The 12,012-nt window shown below is 53.0% G+C and overlaps 1 protein-coding gene across 1 annotated transcript in view; it reads right to left on the bottom strand.

Moving 5' to 3' along the window:
- Positions 1-1,048: 1,048 nt before the first annotated feature.
- The window catches only part of VPS35 (VPS35, retromer complex component), an 18,295-nt gene continuing 7,331 nt past the window's right edge, over positions 1,049-12,012 (bottom strand). Inside the window, exons 6-17 of the mRNA XM_014450378.2 lie at positions 11,797-12,010; positions 10,587-10,670; positions 9,818-9,927; positions 8,924-9,020; positions 8,680-8,828; positions 7,161-7,368; positions 6,720-6,875; positions 5,998-6,120; positions 4,686-4,865; positions 4,028-4,267; positions 2,994-3,137; positions 1,049-1,995 (exon numbers count right to left, since the gene is read on the bottom strand). Coding sequence (XP_014305864.1) covers positions 1,816-1,995; positions 2,994-3,137; positions 4,028-4,267; positions 4,686-4,865; positions 5,998-6,120; positions 6,720-6,875; positions 7,161-7,368; positions 8,680-8,828; positions 8,924-9,020; positions 9,818-9,927; positions 10,587-10,670; positions 11,797-12,010 — 1,885 coding nt within the window. The 3' untranslated portion in view covers positions 1,049-1,815. The remainder of the gene's footprint in view (positions 1,996-2,993; positions 3,138-4,027; positions 4,268-4,685; positions 4,866-5,997; positions 6,121-6,719; positions 6,876-7,160; positions 7,369-8,679; positions 8,829-8,923; positions 9,021-9,817; positions 9,928-10,586; positions 10,671-11,796; positions 12,011-12,012) is intronic.

The raw sequence follows: 12,012 nt of genomic DNA, 5'->3' as shown, positions 1-12,012 counted from the left end.
AATCACAGGGAAGCTGCGCGCCCGCCGCCCCCAGCCGGCAGAGGCCCGCCCCCTCCGGGCGCCTCCAGGCCGGGGCAGCGCCCGGGCGCCCCTACTGGCCGGGCGGACCGCTGTTCGCGGCCGAGCTCTGGGTCTGTTCACTGGGCGGAACTTGAGGAAGTTGCAATGTCATCATTTGGGATGATTTCCAAACGCTCCCGAGCCCGGCATGGAACTGGGCAAAGCGGAAGGGGCACCGGCTGGACAGTAAACACACCGAGGTTGGCCTTTGTGCCGCGCCTGGTGGCTTCCCCTGCTCACCTTCCTCGGGCAGTGCCCTGGCCCCTTTCACCACCATCACCCTCCGCCTGCGCCTTCGCCACCTACACACACTCACACCATTTGGAAATCATGTCAAATTAAATTTACTAACGTGAGTTTTGCCCACATTTACTCATCAAAGCCAAGTATGATCCCCAATGGTAGCTACCGTTCTCTCCCTGCATCCTCATTCAAGATTCAAAAACCATCCTCTGAGGCCAGGAATACAGATGAGGAAAGAGTCACCAAGAAGATAGGTAAAAAAATAAAAATAAATAAAGGTAAGTAGCACCCAATTTAACCCAGCACAGCGAGCATCAGAAACCAGCCAAGCCCTAACCAGTTTGGCTCAGTAGATAGAGCGTCGGCCTGCAGTCTAAAGGGTCCCAGGTTTGATTCCGGTCAAGGGCATGTACCTTGGCTGTGGGCACATCCCCAGTAGGGGGTGTGCAGGAGGCAGCTGATCGATATTTCTCTCTCATTGATGTTTCCAACTCTCTGTCCCCTCTCCCTTCCTCTCTGTAATAAAATCAATAAAATATATTTTTTAAAAAAAAAAAGAAAGAAACCAGCCGAACTCCAGCAGCCATGACAGGCCAGCGACAGCAGAGGCCTCCAGGACGCCAGGTGTGATGGGGCAGGAGCCTGGTGGTGACAGCGAGGCCGAGCAGTCTGCACAGGAAAAGCGCCTCCGTCCACAGGCACCTGCTAGTTCCTTTATGACTCAGTATGAAAGGAAGAGTCCAGATTGTTAATAGCAACTTTATTCTCACTGGTGAAAAAAAAATTGTGATAATGGTCTGATGCATTTCCCCCTAAATTGACACTGAAGGTTGTACATGAATCATCTAGATCACAAATTTTCTATTGTATACTATTTAGAACAAAATTATTTTGATAAATATGTCAAGAGGACGACATAGGTTCTTAATGGATGGCTGAGTCCAAATATGCAAAATATAGCTTCTGGTTTTGACCATGGTGCTTTAGAGCCTCAAACATGCATTAATATATTCTAGTTTTCGGGAAATATTACACAGGGCCTCATCTTGCACTGAGGGAGGAGCCCCAGCTGAATTTCACATACAGTATTCCTTTCGCCTAAATTAACCTCACACTGGACTAGCGATCAAAGAGACAGACACTTCCGGGTTAGTACTCCCAGTCACGAGGAAATTACACAACCAACATGGAGCAGGACAGGAAGAGAGGAAGGAGAGCTTCATTAGTAGCCGCGAGAAGTGGTTTTTAAATACTTTTGTTTTGTTTTTTTACAAATCACGATAATTTTAAATAGCAAATCAATCATGCCACTTTGGGTGATCAGTCGACCTGAACACTTATGAAGTGAATAACTTTATTAAGGTCTTGAAGGTGAGTGTCCGGAGGTGCTGGGTCACACACATCACAGGTAAGAGACGGGAAGCCTACCTCAGCATTTCTGAAGGCACAATCTATGGGAGGGAGGCCTACGGACTACACCCTCTGCATGGGGAGGAGCAGGGCCTGCCCCCTTCACAGGACGAGGCCTTCGTAAATGGGCCCCTCGGACTCCGGGGACTCCCGCCTCAGGCGCAGGTGCTCCAGCGTGTTGTGGAAATGCTTGTTAATCTGCTCCGTCTCTTCACTGGACTCGAGATTGGGGAGGTCTTCTCGGATCTTCTGGATAAGCTGGTTCAGAACCTGAATTGTGACCTAAAAACAATGTGCACAGCTCACGATCCAGCACGCACCACAGAGGGTCAAAGGTAATTTAATAAAAACATTTTGAGGAGCTTGTGTTACTCTCACCAATTACCAGAGTAATTATGATGCCCTAACCCAGTGGTTGGCAAACTGCGGCTCGCGAGCCACATGCGGCTCTTTGGCCCCTTGAGTGTGGCTCTTCCTAAGCCTTAGGAGTACCCTAATTAAGTTAATAACAATGTACCTACCTATATAGTTTAAGTTTAAAAAATTTGGCTCTCAAAAGAAATTTCAATTGTTGTACTGTTGATATTTGGCTCTGCTGACTAATGAGTTTGCCGACCACTGCCCTAACCCGTTTGGCTCAGTGGATAGAGCGTCGGCCTGCGAACTGAAGGATCCCAGGTTCTATTCTGATCAAGGACATGTACCTTGGCTGCGGGCACATCCCCAGTAGGAGGTGTGCAGGAGGCAGCTGATCAATGTTTCTCTCTCATCAATGTTTCTAATTCTCTATCCCTCTCCCTTCCTCTCTGTAAAAAAATCAATAAAATATATTTTTGAAAAAAAGAGAGATGAGAACAGGGTTCCTGGTTTAAGCTACAACTAACTATTGGCTAGTCATAAAAAAAGGGGGGTATTAAAAAATACAGAGCGTCATGAACCAGTAAGGGAACAACAGCAAACTAGGATTTAACCTACAAATCTTGACCAACGCTACTGCTGGGAGCAGAACATCATTCCTTCCTCAGGAATCACTCTAAACGTGCACGTGACAACACGTCAGCCTCCTGTGTGAGTTACTTCGTGCTTTAGACGTTCAGTGGCTGTTTCTACAAAACATCCCTAAGCAAACGAGATGCGCGCACACAGACAGAGCGGGGTTTTGGAGACGCAGTAGGGACCTCTCCCAGCCCTGAGCCTTGTAAACAAAGAAGACGGTGTCAGGATGACAAACTCCGTACGCATCAACCCGGAGAGCAGGAAGGGAAACCGAGGTCGCTTACCGCATCATTCTCCTTCTCGTAAAAGTAGATGTATCGGTTCAGAATCTCTATAAAGAGCTGCACCTGCAGCGAGGGGTCCATGCACTGGTTTGCTATTTTCAGCGCTTTCTTCAGGCATTCCATGACCCTCTTGCCTCCATGCAGCTGGAATGAAAGGCGGGGGGTGGGGGGGGGGGGCGTTTAAAGAGATCAATGGATCACCCATGTCCAGCCACACAGGGAGATGAACACAACTCTACAGCGCCTCTCATGTTTAAAGGGACAAAAGGAATTTAAATCTTCATTTTCTAAAGCACACAGCTACGTTTTAAAGCAAATAGGTTACTTGTTTTGTGTATTTATGTTTTGTATTTATAGACAGCATACCTCGGAGATACTGTGGGCTAGGTTCCAGACCACTACAGTACTGCGGTAAAACAAGTCACACAAGTTTCCTGGTTTCCTGTGCGTGAGTGAGCTACGTTCAGCCTCCACAGCAGTCCATTAACTGTGTGAGAGGAAGCCGGGGAGTGGGCGGGAGTCGGGGATGTCTGGCGGGTGGAGCAGTCAGAGCAGACAGCAAGCACAGCCCCATCTGCATGGTGCAGCACAGGACGCCCCCAGCAGTGACGGCAGGGACGCCACAGAGCACAGGTCACACACCACAGCGTAACGACCAAGAACAAGCCTGACACTGAGCATCAGCAGACGCGGACAGACACGGAGCGGCCACACGCTGCTGAAGTGGCGCCGAGTGGGACGCAGGTGAGGGCACACCCTCCCTGTGCGACCGACGCTGTCTGCGGAGGCAGCAGCCACTGCACTGAGCAGGCCGGCCTGGGCATGTGTGTCTGCTACGGGCAGCGGCATCGATGCACTATTACAACAGTCCTAAGCGGAGGCGTCCCTGCAGGATGTGACCCTATACATTCCTTTCCTTTCCGTTTCTTTAAAGGAGCCCTGTTCCGGGTATGGTTTCCTGGCACGCCAGCGCCTCCCTCCAGGCACAGCCCGCCACCCGCGCTCCCTCCCGCAGCGGCCCCGGCGCGCCTCACCTCCTCCCCGTTCTTGTCGGTGTTCCTGCCGGACCAGAAGAGATGGGCGCAGGTGCTCACGGCTCGGCCCTGGTCCGGCTTCTTCAGGAGCTTGGAGGCGGCGAGAGCGCACTGCGTCCTCAGCGGCTCGTGGTTCTCCTCGCCGAAGCACTTCATCCTCTCGAACGTGCCAATGATCAGCGTGATGGCTGCCAGCTGGGCTTTGGAGTCACTGATCTCATCCTCGTACAGGGAGAACGCCTGGCGGGCAGAGCAGGGGGCCTTTAGGCACCAGCCCTGCCCGCGGGCATTTCCCCAGCATTTCCACCACACCCCACGGGGGGGGGCCTTCCACCAGCTTCGGATGAGAGCGTGCGGCCCGGGAGAGGCAGGAGGCAGCGAAGATGCTGACCAGCTGCAGCAGGAAGACGGGTCTTAGCTTTTGCTTAACCCCGGCTTCCCCAACCGAATGAGCAAAGGAACTTTTTTCCAAGGAAGTTTGGCCGTGGCCGCTTGGAAGTCCTGGGTCTCACTAGCACCCAGTAACTAACTGATGGGGTTCCCTCTCCAAACCAGTCCCAGCGGCTGCAGCACTAAGAGGTCCCCAGCCGGTGGGAAGGGAGGGGCAGCCCTGGGCACCACCCCAGGCGACCGAGCCCAGAAGGGGACAGGCCTTCACCTGGGACATGAACTCGTACGCTACTGTCTCGTGGTTCTCAAAGCCGATCTCGCCGGCCGCCAGGGCGCCCTGCAGGAACAGCCGGAGGGGCAGCTCCGCCAGCTCGGCCTTGATCAGGGCGCTGATGGTCTGGTGAGCGAAGGAGAAGATCTTCTGGCACTTCTTCTCCCACTTGTCGTCCTGCAACAGGAAGCGTGTGGGCCCCTTAGGTCGGAGGCCGTGCTCAGGGCACTCGCTGCACATGAGCCCCCACAGAACCAGCAGGGGGCAGGCAGCTGTCTGTTCTCTCTCTCGCTCATCCACGAAGCGCACGGGGACGCAGCGGGAGTCTTCTCGCGCCGCCCTTCCAGCTCACTGTGCACTCTCAATGCTAGGCATCTGGTCTCTCTCATCAGAAAAGCAACACATTTCAAATTTGGACAAAATCAGAAAAATAAACAAAAAAAGATGTGTAAAATTAAAGTCATCCCTAAACCTATGGCAGCAATCATCACTGATAACACTGTGTGCGAAGGTCTTCCTTCCTTTCTGCTCTGCAAAGGTAACGTGATGGGGACCTTGTTCACGGTCCTGCTCTCCACTTCACAGCAGCTCAGAAGTAATGGTCCAGCCTACCGGTGTGGCTCAGCAGGTAGAGCGTCAGCCCGTGGACTGAGGGCCCTGGGTTCAATTCCGGTCAAGGGCACATGCCCGGGATGTGGGCTCGATCCCCAGTGGGGGGCGTGCAGGAGGCAGCCGATCAATGATTCTCTTCATCATTGATGTTCCTATCTCTCTCTCCCTCTCCCTTCCTCTCTGAAATCAATGAAAATGTATTTTAAAAATAAGAATTGAAAAAATTAAAAAGCAAACAAACAAAAGAACCACAATGGGTCCAACCCCAAGATGCCTCGATGGGGCTCTCAGAGGTGACAGGCGCCGGCCTCCCCTGGCAGAGCTAGGGCGGCCCACCCGCCTGCCCTGCAGGAGCCCTGCCCTGTGGCAGCTACACTGCGGAGCTGGCAATGCAGCCGCTCTGTCAGACTAAAGACTGAGCAGCTGTGCAACAGACTCATCGTGTCTCACCAGTGACCTGTAGACGCAGGGAAGCTTCGAGCACACACTTCACCCGGCTGAACTCTCATCCCTGAGCCCTCGGCCGGTGTCTGACCTGCCAACATCACTGAGGGACGCAGGGGAGCTGAGAGCCGCCGACACTGGGGTTTAGGACACCACCGGCTGCTTGTGTGTTGGACGTTTTCTATAGAAATACACTGAAGTGCACACTGGGGAGGGAAAGGGAAGAGCAGGGCACGCTGAGCAGCACACCCACCACTTTGGAATTCTGCTTGTAGCGGAAGGCCAGCTGGTAGGCCGCGAACACCAGGGGCGGCAGCGTGAAGCGGATCCGCTGGTTCCCGCCAGCTCCAAAATGTTTCCGTGCCGTGTTTAAAATCTGCCCAAAAAACCACAAAACCATCAGTCTTCTCTGCACCGTGATTCACCATCATCCAATTAGAGGAGGCGCTGCCAGCCCCGCCGCGGGCACGTCACACCTCTGCTCTCGCAGGCATCCGTCACCCAACACACACGAACCCCATCTCGCAAACGGGGGCTCAGAGAGGCTGCAGGGCCCACCCCGTCAGGGCAGGGAGGGGCCTGAACGTTTCCCTGAGCGCTCGCTGGCAGAGCGCTGAGGACAGACTCCGTTCCGTTTTCAATGTGGCAAGCACAACTGACACTTGCAAACCTTGAACACAAGGATGGTTGCTTACACGTTAAAGCAACAGTTAAAAGGCTATGAGCGTGGAATGGTTCCTAGACACCCAACGAAGGGAACATGGCTTTTCTGTGGTTCTTAAGTCTCCAAACGGAACAGACTCCAGAACACTGCAAACAACTGTGTACAAAGAAAGGGAAGTCTACGGGTTCCGCCTCATCTCTTATCGGCCGCCATTCTCTCAAACCCTCCCACGGCCCCGCTGCGTGAGCCCGTGAGCCACGTCTGTGCCTGCTTCCCCTGGCACCGCGGGCGGGGGCAGAGCTCACTCGTACCAGGTACTGCTGGTCGGGGTCCTCGGACCGCAGGAGGTGGATGAACCTGCCCACGAGGCTCTGCTCGTCGGCAAAGTCCTCGGGGTCAGGGTCTTCTGCGGGCTGATCGGGCTGGTCCTGGATCAGCGTGGAGACGAGGTTCATGATGGAGTCCACCTGTGCGTGAGACAGAGCCCCCAGGTGAAGCCTTCGGCAGAAAAAGCGCTGTCAAGGGGTTGGCAGCCGTGAAGTCGCCCGGCAGCATCCACAGGACAAGCCCTGCGAGCGAGGACGCGCAGGCAGCACTCCGTCTGCAGGGACCCGCGGCAGGTGCCAGGCAGCCACGGCCCTCGTTCTGGGGAGGGTCCAGCGCCCCGTCTCCTCCTCATGCGCCTCCACTCCCGTCACCACCACCACGGGCAGCCACTTGCAACCACACAGCACGCCGGCCGGCGCCCTTACCTGGTCCTGAGAGACGATCTCCGTGTTATAATCCAGCACATTGCTGAGCACGTAGCAGCTCATGCTCTTCCGGGACTCGTAGTCGAAGTACTCGAAGAGCGGGGGGAAGTGCCTCAGCTTCAGGACGGTCAGCACGTTGCTGTAGGCGTCCACGGGGATCTTCAGCAGCCTGGTGAGCTCCTTGGAGACCGCGCTGCTGGTGGCGATGCTGCGAGAGGCAGGGCGGCCTTTACCGAGCAGAACCAGCTCCCGCAGGCAGACGGCGGCGCTGGGCTCACGACCACCTGCCTTCTCATTGACACAGAGAGGAAACGGCCCAGGGGACCACCACCCCTACCCCAACGCCCTCCTTCCCAGACGCCCGTCCTGACACGTTTATTCACCTACTGATGCCCTAGTGACAACAAGGCGACTCAGTAATGCAGGCTGTGGAGCTGGAGGCAGAATGACTGTCTGGAATTTGCTGTCTCTAAAGGAAGGAGGCGGGAGCTCGGGTCCCGGGGTGGCCAGTAAGCACTGTTTAGCAGGACGAAGGTAAGCAGGGAGAAAAATCCAGGCCAAACTAGCGAGGCCACCAAACGGGGGGAAGCCAACTCCCGCTTCTGCATCGGATGGCGGTGATTCAGGACGAGTGGCTGGGTTTCAGGCAGCACCTGTGGCGCTTCTGTGAGACCGAGGGACCGCGGCCATTTAGAAAATTTGAGAGATCGGGATTTCTAATTCTTTAATTTATCTAATTTTACTTTAAAATGCACTTAGTCAGGGAAGTAATGGAGACATCAGTGCTGTCATTCAAGACCTGAAATGCTTTTCGGGTCACACAAAAATGGCAGACCCAAGGGAAGAGGGGGCTAGGAGGAGGAAAAAGAAAAAGCAACCCTCCTGGTGCAGCAGACACCGGAGGCGGAAGGAGGGCGCCGGCAGGAGGTGGAACAATAACACACGGTGAGGGGCCAGCAGGACCCCAGGTTCAACAGCAGAGGAGGGCGGGACAGGAAGGGGACGCAGAGAAAGACAAAGGGCTCGGAAGTGCCCACAGTGGCCACTAGAGGGAGTCACAGGCCCGGAGAGCTGCGTAAGGCCGCTGTGTCTTCTCTCCTTGATGGCAGCAAAGCTCCCAGCAGACAGGGATCTCAGAGCACCGCCACGCCCACACCTGCCATCCTGCACGCCCTTACGTTTCGCAGCCCACTCATCTGTTGGAACCCCTTCTCATGGAGCTGCTGCTTGGCGTCAAGAGCCTCCCTCGGGTTCAGAACGAACTCGTTCATTATTCAGAGGGGCCTGAACTGGAGACGCGGTCCCGGGAGCCGCCTGCGCTCCATGAGCCACCACCTGACCAGGCAGCAGCCACACCATCAGTCCCTCTCTCTGCCCCGACCAGCACCAAGCATGTCCCTCGAACAAATGCTTGACACAGACAGACGCTAACCCTTCAGAAAGGAACGGACGAAGAAAAACAAATCTGGGACAGAAAGGTGCCTTCGGGGGCTTTTACAAGAGAATGTAACTGACTCACTGTTCAAGGTTGAGCTTGTTAAATATCTCCACTGTCGTCTCCAGAACTTTGTCGACATAGTCCACGCGGTCCGGGTAGCACTTCATGGCCAGGTTGATGAGGGAGACTTGTAAGGACACGACGTCCTCCGGGGGCATGTCCTGTCTAGACTGCGGTGGAGAAGGCACGGGGTTCACCCTACGCAGGTACACAAGGGCCTCCCAGCCCGGGGTTCAGGCGGGGACCTGGGCAAAGCCACACCCACCTGGATCACAGTCGCCACCTGCTGCGAGAATATGTCAAAGAGCTTGATGTCTGCGGGGATGCCAGGCCCGTCCTCTCGGTGCGCAAACAACGCTAACCTGGGGGCAGGACAGCCTTGTTTAGGGGCAGGGAGCTGAGCAGGGGGTCCCAGGTGACATGTCACTCCCACGCCGTCCCTGTTTCCTACAGGCCTTTCTCCCAGAACAACAAGGGCTTCAAAGAGGACACAGGATGCAGCCCATCACTTCCAACTGAACAGTGTGCAGTGAAGCCTGACCTCCCTGCATGCCCGCTTCACCCCAAGCCTGACACCGCACAGAAATGGTATTCAACAGGCCAATTCTGCCAAATTCTTTGAACCCTAATTAATGAGATATGGATAGAAATGCATGAAAGTGATATGGATAGAAATGCATGAAAGTGACAGGTGTATTCAACAGATGATTATAAAGAACAATCTTTAGCCCGGCTGGCGTGGCTCAGTGGTTGAGCATCGACCTATGAACCAGGAAGTCACGGTTAGATTCCTGGTCAGGGCACATGCCCGGGGTTGTGGGCTCCATCCCTAGTGGAGGGCGTGCAGGAGGCAGTTGATCAATGACTCCTCTCATCATTGATGCGTCTCTCTCTCCTCCCTTCCTCTCTGAAATCAATAAAAATATGTTTATGTATAGCATATGTTCATTATCTCATGCTTTCTGCACAATTAAACGCTAAACCTCTTCCACGCCTAGGTGAGGCGAGCGCGAGTAGGTACTGACGCTCACAGGACTGAACAGCGCACGGACACGAAGAGCACTGCGGTAATGAGGAGGCCGCGGAGACCATTCAGGACAGCGCCTCACACTGTCATCTCCGGTCCGCACGCTCGCCCTCCAGCACTGGGAGCGCTTACCTGTCGATCAGAGCGATGATGATGTTCTTCACATTCACGTTCTGGTGTAACTCCGCGCAGGCCCGGAGAAAAGGGTTCAAGGTCTGAAGGTGGAATTCGTCAGGGAAAACCTGGAAACCACATCACACCAGAGCTGACTGGTAAAGTACACACAGTTCACACGAGATTCTGGACTTACTGCGGTACTGGAAGTTCATATTTGTGGGAGAAATCGCTTCAATCTCAGAGGACTAAAGTAAAATACTTGAAGCCTCTCCAAACATAAGCCCAGACAGACTATCCCACTCACCACAGCGCACCCACAATTACGCTACAACTAATGAGACCTGGGGAACGGGGAGGGGACGCTCTGACACGTGGGGAGGAAAACACAAAGACCGCGAGTGAGCAGCAGGACAAAGGAATTCTTTATTCAGCAAAGCTCATTTCTACTCTGTCAAGAGTTTTTGTAAATATGAAAATTAATGAACTATAAAGTGGGTCGTTTAAAAAAACATAAAATTGCCCTAGCCGGTTTGGCTCAGTGGATAGAGCATCGGCCTGGGAACTGAAAGGTCCCAGGTTCGATTCCCAGTCAGGGCACAGGCCTGGGTTGTGGGCTCCATCCTCAGTGGGGGACTTGCAGGAGGCAGCCAATCCACGATTCCCTCTCATCATGGATGTTTCAATCTCTCTCTCCCTCTTCCTTCCTCTTTGAAATCAATAAAAATGTTTTAAAAAATCTTTAAAATAAAAAAATAAAGAACATCAATGAAGTGTTGTGACCCACCTGGATAATACACTCCATGAGGTATTCTTGAGCCAAAGCATCCCGACAATTGACGACTTGCTCCAATATGCCGGTCAAGACGATCTGAGAGAGAAAAGTAAGAGTTAAAATACGATTTTCAAAATCTTAAGTCACCTCTCTAGTAACACACTTGGACTATTAATTTAAAAATCACATTTTAGATTTTTCTCATCCATGCTTCATTTCTAGATTAAAATTTTATAGCCCGGCTGGCATGGCTCGGTGGTTGAGCATCGACCTATGAACCAGGAGGTCACAGTTAAATTCCTGGTCAGGGCACAGGCCCAGGTTGTGGGCTCCATCCCCAGTGTGGGGCATACAGGGGGCAGCTGATCCATGATTCTCTCTCATCAATGATGTTTCTATCTCTCTCTCCTCTCCCTTCCTCTCTGAAATCAATAAAAGTATTTTAATTTTACAGAGAATTATTAAATTAAAAACCCTGTGTTTCTATTTAGTAAAATTCATCTGGGATGAAGTCCATTTCATTAATCTTTTATCTTTTATGGTTTGTGCTTTTTAAGCCCTCAGAAATCTCTGTCTAATCCAAGGTTATAGAGACTTCCTTTGTGTTTTCTCCTAAAGATTTTAATAGAGTTTAGGTGTAGGTCTCTGGCCCATTTTTTAGTTTTTTTCGTGGTATGAGGCTGGGTCACAGGCAGGGGTTTTGTCTGCATACAGATGCCCATATTCCAGAACCATCTAGTGTAAAGGTCGCTCCTGTGCCTTTATACGCAGTGGATTATGTGTGGGTGGTCTATTCCGGACCGCCGCCTCCAGGGGTCACAGCCTGGCTGACCTGGAGGTTGCTGCCGCCCGTCTGTGCCGGCTTCAGCGAGACCCACGGCACAGCAGTTCCAGGCGGCAGAGTAACCAGCGTTTCCTCTCTGATGCTTCACAAAAAATGTCTGTGGCTCCCTGCTCTCTTCTCCCCCAGACTTAGGTGTTTATCCCTTCACCAAACCCCACGATCTTACGTAGCTTAGAGTAAATCTACAGCAAAATATAGTTCATCTCAATTAAAAAAGGGAAACTGGTAATATTCAACCTTCCACGCCACAAACACAAAACGTATCTTTCGGTTTATTTAAGTCTTCTTCGATGTCATTTTACAAAAATATTTCGATTTTTAAAATCAGACCCCAGTGATCCCTCCGGACATGAGAAGAGGTGACGAGCGAAAAGACACCTGCTTGTAGCGCTCCACGTTGACGCCCTCCAGCTGGCTGAGGCGCACCAGGTTGGTCCCCACCAGGATCCGCAGCTCCTGCCGCGCCCGCTCTCGCTTCTCCCTGTCGCGGCTGTGGCCCTGATGCCGCATTCGCACCCACAGCTTGTTCATTTCTGCAAAGTTGAGGAGCACAAAATCCATGGAATCACTGATGTCGCCCGTCGTTTCTTCACT

The sequence above is a fragment of the Myotis lucifugus genome, unplaced genomic scaffold (genome assembly GCF_000147115.1).
Source record: "Myotis lucifugus unplaced genomic scaffold, Myoluc2.0 scaffold_2149, whole genome shotgun sequence".
Taxonomy (NCBI): domain Eukaryota; kingdom Metazoa; phylum Chordata; class Mammalia; order Chiroptera; family Vespertilionidae; genus Myotis; species Myotis lucifugus.
This window is presented reverse-complemented; position numbering and strand designations above follow the sequence as displayed.